We start from the raw sequence: 20,369 nt of genomic DNA on the forward strand, positions 1-20,369 counted from the left end.
AAGAAAACAAACACCTGCTCAGGTGCATTTAAAACATTAAAAACAGGAGCAGGTTGATTATAAATGTTTATCTCCACATTATTAAAGTGCTGCAGTGGCTCATTTTTCAAGTCCTTCAAATGGATTCCATTTTTGGGAAGCAAAATAACCAAAAGCTTTTTTTCTTCATTTTAGTTCTAGTGTGGCCAGTTTTTAGACGGAGACAATCATGAGATCTTGTGTTAAAAGTTCAACCAACAAGTGAGATATACAGGCAGTCTATCAAGTTGTCCCTTATAAATACATGTATACAGTGTTGATCACTTCTGACAGCGATGGCCAACCTACTTTTTCATATTTTGGACAATGATGGGTTTAAACTCACCACCTGTTATGAAATAAAGATTATAAAGGTTTCAGAATAAAGCCTGAAGTCTGCATATAGATTATATCTCCATAATCTAGTACAGAAAGAAAGATTGCTTGAACAATTTATTTTCTATAATTCAGTGGGAAGCAAGATTTGTTTCTATAATACAATTATTATTTTGATTTTAAACTGTTGCATATGTTTGAGATATGTATTTTAAAGGATACATTTTCATCAAGCCTAAACCCAAGATATTTCTTGGTGGCAACTCTTTATACACTAAATGGTACATTGAAAGAGTTGTAGCTTGCACATTCCTTAAATTATGTATTTATTACATTTTTTTGAAGATCATATGTTTATGCCTGCTGCAGTTTTAAAATCACCCGATCAGCAGAGGGAGCACTTACATATAAAACAGCAACATCTGCATATAAATGTATGAGGCTTTCTCTTAAATTACAACCAATGGAATTGGTAAAAAGTAAACGTACATTTACAAAGTGCTACATTTTTACACATTGTCCATTATTGATTCCAATAAAAACCCTGAATTAATTTTTTTATGTTTGAACAAACCCGGTTATTCTGTTGTGTCTTTTAGCCTGATAGACTCACTGAAGTTCTGGAGGACACGGTTCCTGCTGCTGCCAGCAGGAGGCGCTCGGCGCGTGGGGGACCTGGAGGGCCCCTGGGACGTGTACGGAGAGGGCCCGGGTGTGGGGGCCGGGGGCAGTGGGGAGGGTGCTTTACTGGATGGATTCATTCGCTTTGTGGAAGGACTGAATCGCATCAGGCGACGGCATCGTTCAGACAGGATCATCAGAGTGAGTCTCTCTCACAAAACTACTATGTGACATTCAAGATATTGCAGGAAAGGTTTTTTTTAAGTCTCTGCCCACAACCACATTTCTAATAAAGCTGCTAAACTGGGGAGTACCTGGGGGACTAGAGGGAAGAGAGGGGGGAGAAGGGGTGGGGTCTGGAGAGCTAAAGGTGAGAGTGAGGTATTCACACTTCAAACTCCGCCCCTGCAGCCGGTTTGTGATCAGGAACCCCTGGCTGTAATAAGGGAGTTCTTTTGTGATGTCACCAACTACTGGAAATTGGAGTGGCCACTGAAGGCAACACAAACTTTGTTCTTTTATTGTAGCACTCTGGGATTTTGTGTAATGAAGAGTGCATTATAAATAAAATGTATTATTATTATTATTATTATAAACTTACATCTTTAGTGCGCCTAAACACTTAAATCTAACAAATAATGAGAAACTGTAAATAATGGCATGAAAACACAATATACACAGTTGAGTAAAAAGTGGACTTAGTGTTTAGTTCCACTTAAAGGCCAATGATAATAAAATAGTAATGTACTGATGTCTTCTATTGACATCAGTACATTATTATGGCGGTTATTGTAGTAAGAATAAATATTACTGTCTCAGGTGGATCTATGTAAAAATCTGTTTGGGGCCTTAGTTTATAGCAGGATGTAAATACATAAACCTCATAACATTTAGATGGTCTTTGAATATGCAATTTAACTACATCAGCTTTTGAAGAGGTTTATAGTTAAGGTGGTACAATGCATGGAAAACAACTATTTGAAACTGTAGAGATTAGAAGAGATTAGAGCTGTGTTTGTTCTTGTTCCACAGAAGGGGACCCCGATGAAGGTGACTGCCCCCCTGCCCTCCTACCCCCCCGAGCCTGTGGGTCCACCCCAGGGCAAGAAGGGTACCTCGGCCTTATCCGCCCTGCTGGAGATGGAGCAGAACCAGAAGTGAGTCACCTGGACTGAAAGCACAAGCAAATACATCTTCATTAAGGACACAGAATATCTGGTTTATAGTGAATAGTAAGAATCTGAGGTCCTTACAGAACAGTCTAGAGCCTGAATGATCAGATTCATGGTTCTGCACATAAAGAAATCCAGTGTGATTGTGACAACACAGGAGTTTACATGAGTCTGCATTTTGTCATTTGTCGGGCGGTTGAGTAGGGCTGTGCCAAAAATCGAAAGAATGATAGATCACGATCTAAATTTTGGTTGTGATAAGGCATGCACATTTAATCGACAGGTCTGCAGCCAATCCTGTGGCAGTAAGAGTGTGTGGAGCTTAAGACGAGTCACCGCTCTCTTGTTTAGGTGAAAACTCTGAGTCATGTGTCCTCGCGTTTGACAAGTTTTAACTTAAATCTCTACAATAAAAAGTCCAGTCTCTCTCTCCTGCCTCTGTGTGTGCGCCTCTGACTCTGTGTGTGCGCCTTTGACTCTGTGTGTGCGCCTCTGACTCTGTGTGTGCGCCTCTGACTCTGTGTGTGCTCCTCTGACTCTGTATGTGCTCCTCTGACTCTGTGTGTGCGCCTCTGACTCTGTGTGTGCGCCTCTGACTCTGTGTGTGCTCCTCTGACTCTGTGTGTGCTCCTCTGACTCTGTGTGCGCCTCTGACTCTGTGTGCGTACATGACTCTGTGTGTGCTCCTCTGACTCTGTGTGTGCTCCTCTGACTCTGTGTGCTCCTCTGACTCTGTGTGCTCCTCTGACTCTGTGTGCTCCTCTGACTCTGTGTGTGCGCCTCTGACTCTGTGTGTGTACATGACTTTGTGTGTGTACATGACTCTGTGTGTGCTCCTCTGACTCTGTGTGTGCTCCTCTGACTCTGTGTGTGCTCCTCTGACTCTGTGTGTGTACATGACTCTGTGTGCCTTCCTCTGACTCTGTGTGTGCCTCTGACTCTGTGTGTGTACATGACTCTGTGTGCCTTCCTCTGACTCTGTGTGTGTGTACATGACTCTGTGTGCCTTCCTCTGACTCTGTGTGTGCCTCTGACTCTGTGTGCACGCCATCTGCCCCTGCTCCCCCTTCCTCTCTCTGATCTGGCTGCTGCTCACTTTTTCTCCTCTTTTTTTCCTCTCCTCTGCTTTTTATCATTATAATCCAAGTTATGGAAAGTAACCAACTCACTGTGAAATGTTAGACCAGCTCTAAGGGGAGTAGTTAGAATGATACTCAGTTGGTAGAGTGTTCGTCCTTTAATCTGGAGGTTGGCAGTCCGAATCCCGCCCTCAATATAAACATTACTGATAGAGCGGTCAGATTCACTGGCCCACTGGTGGTGTGATTCCAACTTCCACAGGTGAAGGCTGTCGTTATGTCCTTTGGCAAAACATTTAAGCCATCTTACCCCCAGTGTCTGTGTACACTGGTGTATGAGTGTGTGTGTGAATGGGTGAATGGTTACTTGATATAAAGTGCTAAAGAGCGCCTTGAATGTGGAAAAGTGCTATATAAAAAGGTGACCATTTAATTATTCAATTAAAAGCATGTCTGAATTACCTAAGGTACACTAGTGTTCTTACCATACACTGCTCAATGCGCTGAAAATCAATGATCTGGACGATACAGACTCTCTAAAATACATGCTAAAAGACCTCTTATAATAAAGACATTATTAAATCAAAATGTCAAAGAATAAACTGTCTCAAAGTTTTATCAGTAACACATTTTATTCATGAATATTATATAGTATTACATATTTTATTGATAAATATTCTCTAGTTAAAAGTTTTCAGATTTCAACCTAGATTTGGTTAGAAATGTCTTTTGAAAATCTAAATTTACAATAAATATAATCACTGACTTGTTGACTACTGAAATATTGGTTAATTACAGCGTTACACATGTAACTGATCCCACTACCTTCTCATCTGTCAGATCTCTGGAGGAACAGCAGTCCAAGCCCCCCTCGGTGACCACTGACCCCACAGCGGTGTCTGTAGCTCCCTCGTATGTGGACAGTCCCCGGAAGGTGAGCCCTGTGTGCTCCATACACACTGCTTTGGCCTTTAAGAGAGACATATTATGCTCAGCCATAGTTTGTTTGAACCTGCCCTGCAGTGTGACCTCTTTTGTCACCCTGCAGGACAGTCACTACAAATATACCATGTTAAAACATTCTAATAAATTATATGTTTTTAGTGCTGGTTTAATAATTATATAACGGTCCCATCTTAAACAATATATAATTTTAACAATTAGAGGAAATGTAATCGTCACACCACAGGACATCAAACTGGCATGTTCAGAAAAGTTGTATTTTTGCAAAAATCTCAAAATAATTATTTCTTTTGACCTAAAGCTTGAGCCCTTAACCCCACAGCACCCCTTGATGCATAAGTTTAAATATGTGATTTTCCATGTCACACCACAGGACACCCTTTGGATTACAACATTAAACTGCTCATAACTTTTTTTTATTTATAGTAGAGATAAAGGTGTAGTTTTATTAAATAATGTGATCATGACTCAATACTCAATATTGATTCCAATACCACTGTAAAGAAAACACACTTTCTTTAGACAATAGAATGTGATTTTCCACATTAAATGTTCGTACTTTATTTTCTACTCCCATGTGGCCTTATATCTGTGTAATCTCTCAGTGATCATTTGGTTTTATACTTGAGAAAGATACAAGATCAAGATCATTCTAAAGATATTCACAAAAGGTTCATTTCTGTCCTGTGAATGTGACTTTTTTAGTATCGATACCTGCTCAGATGAGTATCTAGTTTCAATGCTAGTTTTAGTATCAATTTGTATCTGACTTTCAATACTTTTGACAGCCCTAGTAAACACACATTCAGCCAAATAAATGTACAGGGTGTCCATAAACTTTCTTTACAATTTTACAATTTTATTACAAAGAGAGTTGATAAGATATATGAATTAGAGTTGTTCTGTTGTACTCAGTGACTGTGAAAGTTTTTAATGACATTGCGTTTTTGCATGTCAGGTATCCTGTTGATTAAAGAGGCACCTTTTGAATGAACACCTAAGAAATGGCTCCTCATCAAGAGAAGGCACAATGTGGATCATTGTTTATTGAGACAAAATTGTATGTGCAGACTTAGTGAAACTACAGAACAAAGCATGGAAAACATCCACCATCACGTCCATCAATTTTTTGCATAGCACAAAATATTTATGGAGACAGGGACAGTGTTGGATAGAAAGAAGTGGGTGACCAAGAACATCTGAGGAAAATATCAATCATGTAAAAGAGATTATCTGTGTAATCTCTCAGATTACAGGGATAACCTCTGATTCATAGCAAAAGAAAAATTAAATCTGTCAACTGCGCAAAACGTAGGAGTGAAGACGTTTGGCTGCTCATCCAAGCCGCTTCTTCAGTTCTGGTCAGATTACTGCTGAACACTGCCTTATATCTGTCTGAAGGGAGGAGCTAACTACACTACACTTTCTGTACAAGTGTGCACTGTGCCAGAGTCATACTTAGCATTATCATTCAAGCCATTAATGGGTGATTTCACACCTATTGGCCTGGCTAGCCCTGTTGTTCTTTTTTTTTTCTTTTTATGCTTTTGGTCTAAGGATGAATTTATAGATGGGGGATACATGATGTCTAAGGCCTCCACTCCTGTTCAAAGATGCATTGTGTTTCCTAACAAAAATAGCTTCTTTAACTCTCCTCTCAAACCCTTTCTTTTCTTTGGCTAAGATCTGTACTTCACTATCTTCAAAGGAGTGGTTTGCATCTTCGAGATGGAGATGTACTGCTGACTAGGGTCCTGAGCTGTTCTCGTGACAGTGTTGGTACATTCTCTTATGGAGTGGCTGTTTAGTTTCTCCAATATAACACACTGCAGTCTTCACTACACTGAATGGTGTAGACCACATTGCTTTGTTTTAGGGATGGGACGATATTAAAATTTAGACTCACAGTTATTTTGAACAAAATAATCGCAATTGACAATATTATTAAACCAAGGTTTACAGTTTGTTTTTTGTTTTTTAAGTCACCAAAACATCAATTATGATACACTTTGCAGATGTCTGAGCGATCACATTTATTGTTTTTTTGCTGCATGTGAAATTAACAATGAATGAATAATAAATGTGTCAATTATATAACTCTTGACTATAAAAAACACATGAACCAACCTGAGAAACCCCCAGAAAAAGGATATGATAAAAGGATATGCTGGCATCAGCCATCAGCTGTGCATCTTGCACAGCTGTTCAGCTAGCGCTAACCTAGCAATAGAAATGTTGACACAAACACATACCATTATTCATACAAATCCAAACTAACACAAACTACATTCAGTAGTTTATTTCACATGATATGTTACTTATGATGGATATTTTTGGCTCAAGTTGGTCAAACAATGCAGGATGTCTCGTAAATGTGCGCACTGCGACACTGGTCCTCTCCTACAGTTACTGCACAATCTAAGAGGGACAGTTTTTCTTCTTTCTTCTTAATTATTAATATGTGCATTAAAGAGTTCCAGATTTTGAAGGCACCCTTCAAACCTGAGACACCTGTTGAGAGGTGCAGAAGACTCATTGACAGTTACTGGAATCGTTTAATTACAGTGATTCCCTCAAAAGCTTGTGCAACAAAATATTAAGTTAAGGGCACCATCATTATTGTCCAGGCCTGTTTCAAGAGTTAATTTTTTTAAATCATTCTCTTGAAGCATGGTTGAAAAGCAATGTCTGACTTTCATTGGTTAAATTTCATAGCATTTTTATTTATTATTACTTTTGTCCGTTTCATTAACCGACAGTTACCAACAACTTTGTCCACTTGTGTAGGATAGCACAATAGGGCCCTAGCCTAATAGATGTTTTGAGTTTCAGTGTAGTTAGCTCCTCGCTTCAGACAGATATTAGGCATTGTCCAGCAGTAATCTGACCAGAACTGAAGAAGCGCTTTGGATGAGCAGAAAATTGTCTTCACTTCTACAATTTTTTGTCCAGTTGACCGATTTTACTTTTATGTTTAAGAGAGTTGTATTAAATGAAGTAAAACACTTTGGAATCCACTGAGTACAATAGAACAAGTCTGATTAAGATATCTTATGAATGCCTTTGTAATATTTTTTATTAAATTGTGAAGAGACTTGGACACGCTGTATTTGAATACTAAACAGGTTAGAAGTTGTTTTTGCGTGATATGCCTCTCTTCATGCTGACTGTGGGCTTGGCTCTGTTCTGTCCTTCTCTCTGGTTTGTCTTCGGTGTTCTGGGTGCCTCTGCTGCTGGCGACAGGATGGTGCTTTTATTTTGGAGTTTATTCGTAGTCCCCGCTCCTCGTACATCCACCACTCCCAGGTCAGTGTGGAAGAGTGACTGTTAGGGGTGGGGCGAGATACAATTCCCACAAGACGAGACAAGACACAAGATTTTCAAAGATTTGTAATAAATAAATTATCCAATTCAGTTGGCCTAACATTTTTTTTTTATTTAGTCTATTTAATACTTTTGTTGCCATTATAGAGCTGTTTTTGAACTGCAGCTCTCAAGGAGGTGTAACTCACCAGTACTTAACTATTTTTTTGTCCAATCCACATGGAAACAAACTCTCGCAAGATAATTTTCCACATGTGTGCAGAGTCTTGTGGTAATTTTGTTTCGCGAGATCCTGTGGCACGAGATAATGTCTTATCCGTAGTGACTGTCCTTCCTGCCTGTGTTTCCTCTCTTGCCTCGCTACAACATAGACTAGGGATGCACAGATACAACACTAGTATCACATATAGGTGGCAATATTTACATTTTTGATGGATCAGATATCAGTTCCAAGATATCGGTATCCCATTTTGGTCAATAAACTGGTGTAATAAGATGATTTACTGAACAATGTTGGCCCGAAGCACCTTGTAATACTCTGTAGCTACTTTAAATGATAAACAACAGTTACAAAACACATTTGGATCATTATTTAACTTATGTTGTTTGTGTTTAAAGGAAATCAATTATATTTTCATTCTTTGCTCTGGTATCGGTTGATATCGGGTATTGCCAGGTACTTAAAGCCAAAGTGTCGACATCGGTATTGGAACAGAAAAAGCCGTATCGGTGCATCCCTAACATGCACTGTACATGTTGTTACTAGCTTGGAAAACCACAGGGGGGCTTGAGGGGGCACTATACTCTCTTAGAATGGCCAATGCACGCTCATACATTCCCCAAGGATTTTTGCCCCATTTTCAAGAGACATTTAATGTCGACTAAAAATTATCAAATGGCAACCAGAGTGTTCAAATTGAGACTACTTTTTTAAAATCCAGGTTGGGCTTTATAAATAACTACAGGGGCTAACTACATTTAAACGTGTTTAAAACAGCAAAGCAAACACGCTCCATTGTTAAAGGCTCTAAATTAACATGAAGGCCTCAGCCCCCCTCAACTCCTCAAACCAAAAATGTCTGCCACCGCCCCTGTAGCAACCTAACATTTTGTTTGAGTCTAGACGATGTGTGGAAAATACTCACTATATTCTTTGACATGTAAAGATACACTCTGTAACTTTTCTGATGGAGGGTTCGCCACCTGCTTGTTTACATATTGTTGTTTTGCCAGAATTCTCTACAACATGGCATTAAACTTGTCAAGCCAAAGATGCACAAGGTCTGAGCACAATAAACACCTGTAATGAAATTAATGGAACAAAATACTTTTAAAGCCCCACCGTGGAACATTCTGGGCAAAGCAGGAGATAAGCAAGTGGCATACTGATACTTTACAGGTGACGTCATCAACATTCCTTAAGGTGTGTTGCTAACTGTAGGGAAGCTCTGTCTGAGATTTTGCTAGGCTTTAATCTAATCATTTATTTACACAAACACAAAGAACTGAATTGGTTGGAAGTACAAGATGAGCACTGATTTGTGCCGTTAAACAAGTCCCTCTCAAATAACATTACAGTCACATGCTAGTTAGCATTAGCATTAGCCCACAGTTTTTTAGTGAGTCACTCTCACCTTTTTGTGTAAAATCAAACTTCTAAACAGGACCATGAGCTTGGATTGGCCACAGGCTCCTGAACATGTGTTGCTTAAATCCATTTTGTATTTTTTCTTGAGTTTTCAGATGATATTAAAACTTTTTGGGGTGTTTGCTAATAAATATAAAATATGCAATGCGTATTGTATAATACATACAATATGCTTTGTGTCACTGTAGTAACTCCTGAACATTTTGCCATTGAAATACATGCACTACGCCCCCAGCCAGGTGTCACTGTAAAGTATCAATACACCACCTGTATGCTGCCTAAAAAAAGTGTAACTAAAACGGTAGAAAAGAGGTTTCATATGTTGGGCTAAAATGCATGCTAACTTTTTATGACTTATTTGGTCTAACCGCTCTATGTCCTGTTCAAATCTGTGCTATCTATCTAAGCATATGTGCATTTGTGGCCCTGTGTATGCAGCTGCCCCCTGAGTCCTCCGATACTGCAGATAAAGCAGGCCAGACCCCTGCCCAGGCCCTAGCAGAGCCCGGACCCCCAGAGCCTAGGTACAGTCTCCCCTCTGAAGATGAGAATGTCCTCGGTTTTATCCTGTATGTGACCAGTGTGCTATTTTCAGTGGGCAATCTACTGCTGGGGCACTGTCTCTGTCCTCCTCCCCAACCCCACTGGAGATTCTAGAGGCCATCAAACATCCTACGTGAGATTTTAACCTTTATTCAAATATATTGAACTCTTCTGCATGCGTTTACCTGCCACTATTTGGTTATTAAATAACCTATATTATACTTTTTTCTGATCTATGTTATAATGTTGTCAAACTTACCCGTAGTTGTGTTTATTTCATTCACACATGTTTAACACACAGACCCTGCATATTTAGGCTGAGTTCTCAAACAGGAAACACTCTGTTCCACTTTGTGATGTCATGTGGTATTACAGGAAGTGCTCCACTGTGTTTCACATCAAGGTGGAAAAGAGCATTCTGAGATTTGGAGTTGTAGACAGACTAATAATAAACTGTTACCCAGACACGTGTGAATGAAACAAAACACAACACCAGGTATGTCCGTGTAATCCTTCAGTCATCCAGGTAGGTTCCATAGCAAAAGAAAAAAAAAATTTTGTCAACTGGATGTTTCGTCACTCATCAAAGGTCAAGTGCTGGTGGACACTGCCTTATATCTGAGCAGCTAACTACACTGAAACTAAAGTCATTTTCACACTGCCACTAGTTAGGTCGACGTGAAGGAGAATTTGCTCTGAGAGCAGTGCACTTGGGCCAGTGTGAACCCAACAATTGCACTCTGGACCTCTTAGAGCACTTCAAACTGGACCTCTGAGCACTCTAACACCTTGGACTGGTGCCACTCCAAGGTGTTGAAGCGGCACCGCTCACACTCTGGAGTGGGGTGTGTGTGAAAGCGGCCAACCTATGCAGTCCATGATGACAGTAAACGTGATTTGAATTGGGCAAAAAGGTGCTTGGATTACGTATATTTGTGTGAATGGCGAGGCCACTTGGATCAACTTAATATCAGCAACAGTCTCCTCCTGCCTTTGTCTGCGCAGGTGAGCCTGGGCCTGTCTGTGTGTGTTTTCATAAAGCTTTTTCTCCTCCACCACCGGCGCATACAGTCCTCATGATGTATTTAGCCTCGGATGAAAAAAAGATCACCATAGGGGAAGTGAGTGTGTGGGAACGTATTCATGAGGCTCTGTCTGACAAACTTATTTTCTATGACAATGCGCTTCAGGCAATCAGCTGATGAACTCTCACGTGACTCATGGTGCGTGTTTGGTATGAATGATTCGATGTGAACAAGGCCCAAAAGTTCAGTAAACAGAATTAAATCTAGTGCCAATGGGGTTGGCCCACAGAGCACTAACATGTGTGAAAATGACCTAACAAACCTGTTTATTCTGTGTAATCCCTCTGTCGTCCAGGTCTGATCCATAGCAAAAGAAAAATATAAAATCTATCAACTGGCCAAAAGTTGTAGGAGTGAGGACGTTCCGCTGCTCATCCAAGAACTGAAAAAGCGGCAAGCACAAACATCTTCACTCCTACAACTTTTGGCCAGTTGACAGTTTGTTTACAGTTTCTGTTTGTTAGCTAGGTCTATTGAACTTTTGTCCAGTTAACAGAATAAAAATTTTCTTTTGCTACTCCAGGTATGCTTTAGATGAGGTAACAACGTTTTAAGTTGGCTTAAAGCTCAATTTTGCGTAACATAAGAAATAACCACTTGTCTCATCATGTTTTTAATATCTGTAATATCCAGTACTGGGGTGCAGCTCCTGCCGGAGCAGAAAGGCCTGCCTACAAACTGTTTCATCAGTGCAGAGGTTGTTCATTGGCTGGTGAACCATGTGGAGGGCGTGGCCACACAGGGCATGGCTGTGGACATCATGCAGGTACACAGCGCAATGCTGACTCATGGGCTCAACACACGGGGAGCGACTAACGACAGCGTGCAGCGACACTCATCGCATAGGCTTTAAAATCGAACACACGGGCAGCGACAAACTGCAGCGACTAGCGGCAGTTTGTCATGTCGCGCTCTGTTCCAGAGTCTGCTCACAAGAATGATCGCAGAATGCAAGCCTGCTACTCGTCTGATTGGCTGTTTATTTGGAGGGAATTTTGAGGTTAATAGCGGTAGATGGGAAAAAGACGCTAAAATGCTTCATTTGACTAAAATATTACAATTGGTTGCACTCTACAAAACTAAAAAAAAAAGCGATCCACCCTATTCTGCAGCTAATTCTGTCTAATGTAAAAACCTTAAATAAATTTTTTTTTTTTTTTTATGTTGAATCAGTCTTTAATACATTTGGTTATTAGCCTCCATAAATTTATCTGAATTAACAAATTTGCGCATGTTAACTTACCACTCATATTCACCCTGGCACCAACGAGTTCCCAGGCAGCTGCTTTTTTTGATATATCTCGGTAGTCTCTTTGAGATGTCAAAAAGAATTGGAAAATTATGTTTCTGAAGTGGACAGTGCATTGGCTCGTCAATCAAACTCTTGCTGATTGGCTGTTGTGCAGGCGACAGCGATAAAAGTAGAACATTTTTCATCTTTCATTAGTCGTGCTGGTGACGTCACCCAGCGCAGGTTAAGTGCAGACTGTGGAGGCTCTGCAGAGACTTCAAACATGCTAATAATGACAGAAAAGACATTTGTCTTTTGATACTTTCATTTAGCATTTGGTGTAGATGACATGACAACAGCGCTAACTCGACAACAGCGCTAACACGACAACAGCACTAATCCGACAACAGCGCCAGCATTACAACATTGTTAAATTGACAACAGCACCAACACAACAACAGCGTCAGCATGACAACAGCGTCAGCACGACAACAGCGCTAACACAACAACAGTGTCAGCACGACAACAGCGTCAGCATGACAACAGCACTAACTCAACAACAGCGCCAGCACGACAACAGAGCTAATACGACAACAGCGCTAATATAACAACAGCACTAACACAACAACAGTGTCAGCGCGACAACAGCGCTAACACAACAACAGTGTCAGCACGACAACAGCGCTAACACAACAACAGCGCCAGCACGACAACAGAGCTAATACGACAACAGCGCTAATATAACAACAGCACTAACACAACAACAGCGCTAACACAACAACAGTGTCAGCACGACAACAGCGCTAACACAACAACAGCGCCAGCACGACAACAGAGATAATACGACAACAGCGCTAATATAACAACAGCACTAACACAACAATAGCGTCATCATGACAACAGTGCTAACACAACAACAGCGCCAGCATGACAACAAAGCTAATACGACAACAGCACTTATACAACAAAGCACACTCTTTTGCAATATGGGACCAGGTCTGGGTGTATAGCCCCCAGCGGAAGAAGATGCCAGCAGATGCCCTAAACTGGACAGTGACTGGGTTGGACCTTTCACAGTCTTGGAGAGACTAGGAGAGGTTATGTAGAGGATGTGTACAGGGTGTAGCAATACGTCAAGGCACTGTAGTGTTTCCCGGTCATCAATGCTCTGGAGTGTTTGTATTTGACTGTTACTGCTGTGTTACAGAAAATGCTGGAGGAGGGGCTTGTGGCTCATGCTTCTGGAGATGCCATGCGCACCTTTGTCTATGGTTTCTACTTTTACAGAATTGTCGGAGAAAAAGATGGTGAGCGGTCACTCAACACACACATCCATTTTAGATCTGTTACTGTGTAAAGTGCTATGCATTATACATGGTTCATCTAAAATCCCAATCCACTTTATGTATATAGCACATTTTACAAACAAAACTATCACGCCACCTCCTCGTGTCAATAAAGAGTTCTTTTACTGATGGCTGGATGAATCTTTAATTGATACAAGTGCAAACTTGATTGTAGATGCCAACAACATCACCATCGCCGTCAAACCCACCAAACCACCGTCAAACTAAATCATTTACATAAATTACAATTAGAAAAATGATAATAAAAGACATAAAATAAACACATGAAATTACAAACACATACCTCGCTGGCGGACCCAAATTTAGGAGGTAGAATGAGCTTTACTTTGATTAACTTTGTAACTTTAATTGTAACTTTAATATACCTTGTAGACACACTACACTTTGCTGGTAAACCAGGCGTGCATCCCTTTCCACTGGTCGAGCGGAACCAAACAAAAAAACAAAAAAACAACCGTTCCTGCCTGACTACTACTACTACTAAAATAAAACACTAAAATACCATTTAACATATTATTAACATTTACATTATTTAAATAAAAGATAAATCAAAATTATGGCAGTAAAAAAACAGTTTACAAAGTGCTGCACAGAGACTATACAAAGAAAACAGACGAAGGTTGCTAAAAATGTATCATACTCCCATAAAATAGCAATAAAGACACAGGACTCATGCGGTGTTAAAAGTCAGAATAAATGTGGGTCTTAAGACTCGTCTTAATCTAGTGATGTCCAAACTATTTACCAGCTTTACTATAGCACCTGTACATTTCTGTAGCACATACCAAACTTTGTCTACGGCTAGATCCCATACGAGTACGCAATCAATAAGGGGGATTTGGCAAAGGCATAGTCTATGTTATGTATTGGCCGATGATTTGTCCTCATGTCTGTGGTGTTAGTGCAGTTGTCTGGTTGCAGCTCCAAAACCTCAAATTGTAAATATCCAACATCTTAGATATACTGAAACGCAAATTGCTGAGGTCTCCAACAGTGTTCCTTCAGTGAACTACTGGAGGCATTTAATTCATCAAATTTTAGCAATTCAGCACAATACGTATAATTCGCAAATTCCTTTGCGAGCTGCTTGGAACGAGAGTTCCTGGTACCTCCTGAGCTACAGGTTCCAGACCTGGTCTAGTGTTTTTACCTTGCCTGATCTAGAACATACGTGTGAGAACATACGTGTGAGAACATACATGTGAGAACATACGTGTGAGAACATACGTGTGAGAGAATAACCCATTGTGTGTGCAGCCTCCCAGATGCCCCCCTCAGGGGTGTGGTCCACAGCGGCCCTGGAAGACTTTGCCCTGTTCCAGAGGAAGTGGTTTGAGGTGGCCTTCATCATGGAAGAGCGTAGACCATGTGACCTGCCTGCCTTTCTGTTGCCATGGTTACCCAGCAGGCCCGCCTCCTATGCAAGTAGGCACAGCTCTTTCAGCCGCAGCTTTGGAGGACGCAGCCAGGCCGCCGCACTGCTAGGTACAGCTGCCCCGCCCAGAGCCTTGAGAGGAGACAGAGCCAGGAGTCACACAGCAGGGGGCGCTGTTCACTACTCCTGTCTAAATCTGCATCCATCAACAACATGGCTCAGTATTTCAGCAGTGATGGAAAGAATATTTTGAAAATGTATTTAGTTACAGAATACTGAATACCTGCATTCAAATATATTCTATAACTTATTCCATTACATGGACCAATCTGCACTGTATTCTAAATATTCTATATGTAGTAGTAGTATGTATAAGTATTCAGAGTTGCATTATACTATACAGAGTTGCATTATTTTATAGTGTAAAAGACATGACATATAATTACAAACAGCTTTATTTTTGTTGCTCTGTTCTGCATTAATTTATGTCGAGGCAAAAAAATCACACATGCACACTGTGCAAGAGCTGTTTTCATTTTTTTCTAAATAGTACCGTGCAGTTCAAAGCCAAAAATGCATGATGAAGTGCTGTCATCTATTTTTTTTTAAAGTTTCATAAGGTAACTATTCTGAATACCACCAGATGAAAGACTAACTGTACTGGAATAAACTTTCTCAAAAGTAGTATTCAGAATGCCTATTTTCAGTACATGGTTTAGTCACTTCCCAACACTGCATTTCAGCCATACATTTTACTATAGCCTTTGTATTCTCAGGAGCCTCAGAGCCACTGTCACACTCCTCATTTGTCTGGTTGAACACCTTCCAAAACCAATTTACATTTGTATGAGAGAAAAGCCCAAACTTTCCAAAACCTGAACCACTGAGCCTTTAGTCATCCACTTCCACCAACATCCAATCCATGAACTAGAGATGGACCCATATGTTTTTTTTTTTCATGGTCGATGCTGTTTAGAATCCAGAGCAACTGATCACCGATGAATTCTGCAGTACTTTTAGGCCGATATGTAGGTCCAATTTAGATTATTTTCCCAAAATTGTCTTTGCACTAAAGTGTTAAACTATTTAGGCAACAGCTTGGCCAATTAAGCCGATAGCCTATACATTGAAAAGTGCAAATATCGGATCAATATATCGGTCTATCTCTACATCAAACTCACCATGTAACACCCCACATGCATGTTCTTGTGCTCCCTGCAGCTGTGACTCCTGGTCACCGCCTCGTCTCTCACCCGTTTGGTGTGTAGTGCATGAAGTAGAGATGTTGGATCCAGTGTGCGTGGTCCCTCGATTTTGATACTAAGAAATAGACTTGACACTCAATACCAACTGTGATACCACAATGATTTTCCACATTAGATGTTGTACTTTGTGTGTTATTCCCATGGGTGTTATATGTGTGTGTAATCCCTCAGGGTCCAGGAGGTTCATAGTGGTCCATGGGTTTATACTAGTTTATGTTTTATTATGTGTTATACTTGTGAAATAGAGAGACGTCATTATAGACATATTCAGAAAAGGTTCATTTCAGTCCCGTGAAAGAGACTTTTTAGTACCGATACCTGCTCAAATGAGTATGTAGTTTTGATACTAGTTTTAGTATTGATTAGTATCTGATTTCCAATAGTTTTGACAACCCTATACTGTAGTCCCTGCCCCTAGTGTCTAATTCGTGCTGTCGCGTGGTCCCTGCCGTGTGCCCGGTGTGGGGGTGTAGTTCAGTTGTGCTGTGGTCTCTGTGCCTGCTCCTCGCCTGTCGCACTCAGCTTTGCCTATGTGTGTGCATCCAGCTAAAGGCCTGTGCATCACTGCCGCACGCTCTGATCAGGCCCGCTTCTCCCGCCGCCTAGTGCATAATCAACATGCAACAATAATTCAATCAGAGTTCTATTACAATACACAATTTCCTTTGCTTCAAGAATGTGGAGACTGACAGCAGCATCTTTCTCATCTTCTCTTACATATTTATTTTTTTATATCAGTAGAAATGGTGGGCCTATAGTTAAATGACTAATATCTTAGACTGAGACAATATTTAGCTCAAGAGGAAGCCACTCCAAATACAGTAAGATTCACTCATACATTATATCAATTAAAACCACAGTTTGCCTAAAATACACTAATATCAAAGCATGTTCTTTTATTGTGGATGTTATTATTGCACTGAAAAACATAGAAAAAATGTGTTCTTACTGTGAGTGGGTTTGCCTATCCACAAACCTGACTCTTATTTGTCCTGGAGGAGGGCCTCCTCATGCTTGTTTCCATGGAAATGTTCCTTCGGCTATAATATTCCACAGTATGGCATAAAATGTTTTATATTTCTGTGGAGAATGTTCTGAAGTATTAGCATTAGTTTCTGTTTCCATGAAAACAAGTAGGTGACATGCCACCATCACTTTAAAATAACACGATAATCCAAAGAAATTTAAGTCATTTCCCCAGTACAATTCTTTGACAGAAATGTTCTTGCAAACTTTTGGAGCTTTTTGGAAACTTCTTAAATATGAGAGCCACCAAAGTGATACGATTATTCTGGGATGTTACAGCATGAGCTTTGACACATGACTCCTAACAGTGTGTGAGTAATATATAGTAACAGTGTGCAAGTGTATATATGTGTGTGTATGTGTGTATACGTATATATACACACATGTACATATGTATGTATGTATATATATATATATATATATATGTATGTATATATATGTGTGTATATATATATATATATATATATATATATATATATATATATATATATATATATATATATATATATATATACACACACACACACACACACATATCCACACAAGTCCATTCAAGTGTTTAGTTTGCTGCTTGAGTATTTTTGCCTCTGGTACCTCCCCTCTCCTCCTCCTCCTCCTCCTCCTCTCCTCCCCAGCGGCCACAGTCCCGGAGCAGAAGACCGTGACCCTGGACGTGGACGTAAACAACCGGAGCGACCGCAGTGAGTGGTGCAGCTGCTATTACCATGGCAACTTCTCCCCAAACTCTGCGTTTGAGATCAAGCTGCACTGGATGGCTGTGACCGCCGCGGTGCTCTTTGAGATGGTACACATCCTCTGATTATTGGGAGAAAACCTAACCCACTGTGCCACTACTGCCTCTCTGCAGTTGTTAGCCCTGGGGACAGGTGATATATCGGTTCCAGTATCCATATCGGCCGATGTTGATACAGATTCTTCAGTACTGGCTGAATATCGATACTAATATTTGATGGTGATATTGTCTTGGGATCTTGTGTGTTTTCTGTGACTCATGAGAAGAGCATTATGTGTGTGTATGTGACACAGACATGGAACAAATGATTTTAAATCCCAGATAAATACATTTTGTTATTATTTTTACAAAAGTGAAATCTTTATGTGTGACGTTACTTTAACTTAAGATGAATGTGTGTGCCAGTGTTTGCAGATATCAGTCATCAGCCACAAGAGCAGACCAAATATCAGATTAAAAAAAATCCATATCCCTCGTCAGCCCTGAGTGTTTATTAGGGCTGAATGATTTATCAAGAATCTTTCGTTAACATTTTTCTGAGAAGCTTTCTGATATGTTTTAATTACAAGATTCTGTTCAAAGTTTATATTTTAAACACGTCCACAGCAATCCACTGCAAGACTGAATTATGAACTCAGAAATTAATACAAGAACTTTATTTAAGGTAATTAGACCTGTCACAAAAATTATAATATCAGCTTAATAAATGAAAGAGTGGGGTTAGTATTTATCCTGTGTATTTTCTGTTAGTGCAAGTGTGGATTTTGTTAAATTGTTTTCTGTTCAACAATAACAACTTTAGAGGGGTGAATACTGTACATACTTCTGTAACTCATTATCGCTACAAACTGTTTCAATGTCGTTGCTCAGGTGCAAGGCTGGCACAGGAAAGCTGCCTCCTGTGGTTTCCTCTTGGTCCCGGTGCTGGAGGTGCCTTTCGCTCAGACTTCATACCTGTACGGAGACCCCCTCAGAGCACATCTGTTCATCCCCCTACACATCCACTGTCTGCTCAAGAACACCACCGATAACCTCTTTGAAGGTACATACTATTGGGACTAGTGTTGTCATGATACTAAAACATTCAAACTCGATTCTGATATTGAGGAATAGACTCCATACTCAAAACCAAATCCGATACCACAATGACACTCTTTAGACAATACACTGTGATGTTCCACATTAAGTGTTGTACTTTGTGTTCTCTTCCCATGTGTGTTATATGTGTGTAATCCCTCAGTGTGCAGTAGGCTCATAGTGGTCCATGGGTGTATATTAGTCTGTGTGTCTTATATTGTGAAACATACAGAGAGACATCAGTATAAACATATTCAGGAAAGGTTCATTTCAGTCCTGACTTTTTTAGTATGGATACTTGTTCAAATAAGTATCTAGTGTCTATATTATTTTTAATATCGATTTGTTTTTCAATACTTTTGACAACCCTACTGCAAAATGTGGTGACATTTTCAACAATGCGGTGTGATTATCAGAGATGGAAAAATACTTTGAAAATGTATTTGTATGTATGTATTTCAGCATACTGAATAGCTGCATTTAGTATTCTGATCCATGGTCCAATCAGAGTACTGTTTGTTTTGAATACTCTGAATACTTGCAGAGTTGCATTTAGATTATAGCGTAAAGACACAACACAGGATTAAAACAGCTTTGTTTGTTTCAGTGTTGGTTCTGTGTTTCCATCACTCACTTCAGAAGGACACATCTCACCTGTCTCACCACAAGAGTTCACTTTTAGATTTTTCTCACTGATTTTGTGCAGTTTGAACCTAAATTGTGTGATCAAGTACTGCTATGTATTCCTTTTAGGAAAGTAACTGTATTCTGCACCAAATGAAAGAGGTAACTGTACCAGAATACATTTCTCTAAATGAGTATTCAGAAGATATATTTCAGGTGCTTTATGATGGTGATTATTTTGTCCAGATGTTTGATGTTTTTGATGTTGTCTCTCAGACTTCGAGCCGGAGACATACTGGGATCGCATGCAGCTGTTCCAGGAGGCCATCCTCTACAGATTTGGATTTGTCCATGATAAGTTTTCCGCCTCGGCCTTCAACTTCCCCTCAGACAACAAGCCGCAGTACATCCACATCACAGGTTTGGGCTCACAAGTGCCTTTAAGGTTTCAGTGTCCTGTTTATAGGCAATGATGGAAGAATACTTTGAAAATGTACTTAGTCTGAGAATACTGAATACCCAAATTAAATGTATGTGTTGAAAAGATTATGAAATTTAACTTGCGACGTTGTTGTGTAGCAAAAGGCATAGCCAGTCACCAGTCATGTTCTTTGTATGTCTGACTGCCTCTGAATTCTAATACTTTTGGATAGAGTTTCACATCCATCCATTTTCTTCCGCTTATCTGGGGCTCAGGTCACGGGCAGCAGTCTAAGCAGGGACTCCCAGACTCACCCCAGACACGTTCTCCAGCTCCTCTGGTGGGACCCTGAGGCATTCCCAGGCCAGTCGAGAGACATAGTCCCTCCAGCATGTCCTGGGCCTACCCCAGGGCCACCTCCTGGTGGAACATGCCCAGAA

At 40.2% G+C, this 20,369-nt stretch overlaps 1 protein-coding gene across 5 annotated transcripts in view; it reads left to right on the forward strand.

Annotated features, from left to right (window-relative positions):
- The window catches only part of depdc5 (DEP domain containing 5, GATOR1 subcomplex subunit), a 47,758-nt gene that overhangs the window by 26,193 nt on the left and 1,196 nt on the right, over positions 1 to 20,369 (forward strand). For 3 of the 5 annotated variants that reach the window (XM_055228720.1, XM_033982199.2, XM_055228721.1), the window contains exons 30-41: positions 954 to 1,176; positions 2,008 to 2,132; positions 4,067 to 4,160; positions 7,433 to 7,495; positions 9,600 to 9,685; positions 9,757 to 9,837; positions 11,423 to 11,555; positions 13,228 to 13,327; positions 14,645 to 14,872; positions 17,689 to 17,858; positions 18,678 to 18,849; positions 19,785 to 19,928. In XM_055228720.1, the coding sequence (XP_055084695.1) occupies positions 954 to 1,176; positions 2,008 to 2,132; positions 4,067 to 4,160; positions 7,433 to 7,495; positions 9,600 to 9,685; positions 9,757 to 9,837; positions 11,423 to 11,555; positions 13,228 to 13,327; positions 14,645 to 14,872; positions 17,689 to 17,858; positions 18,678 to 18,849; positions 19,785 to 19,928 (1,619 nt within the window). The remainder of the gene's footprint in view (positions 1 to 953; positions 1,177 to 2,007; positions 2,133 to 4,066; positions 4,161 to 7,432; positions 7,496 to 9,599; positions 9,686 to 9,756; positions 9,838 to 11,422; positions 11,556 to 13,227; positions 13,328 to 14,644; positions 14,873 to 17,688; positions 17,859 to 18,677; positions 18,850 to 19,784; positions 19,929 to 20,369) is intronic. The other 2 variants (XM_055228722.1, XM_055228723.1) reach the window with 2 other exon arrangements.

The sequence above is a fragment of the Periophthalmus magnuspinnatus genome, chromosome 17, assembly GCF_009829125.3.
Source record: "Periophthalmus magnuspinnatus isolate fPerMag1 chromosome 17, fPerMag1.2.pri, whole genome shotgun sequence".
In the NCBI taxonomy this organism is placed as follows: Eukaryota; Metazoa; Chordata; class Actinopteri; order Gobiiformes; family Gobiidae; genus Periophthalmus; species Periophthalmus magnuspinnatus.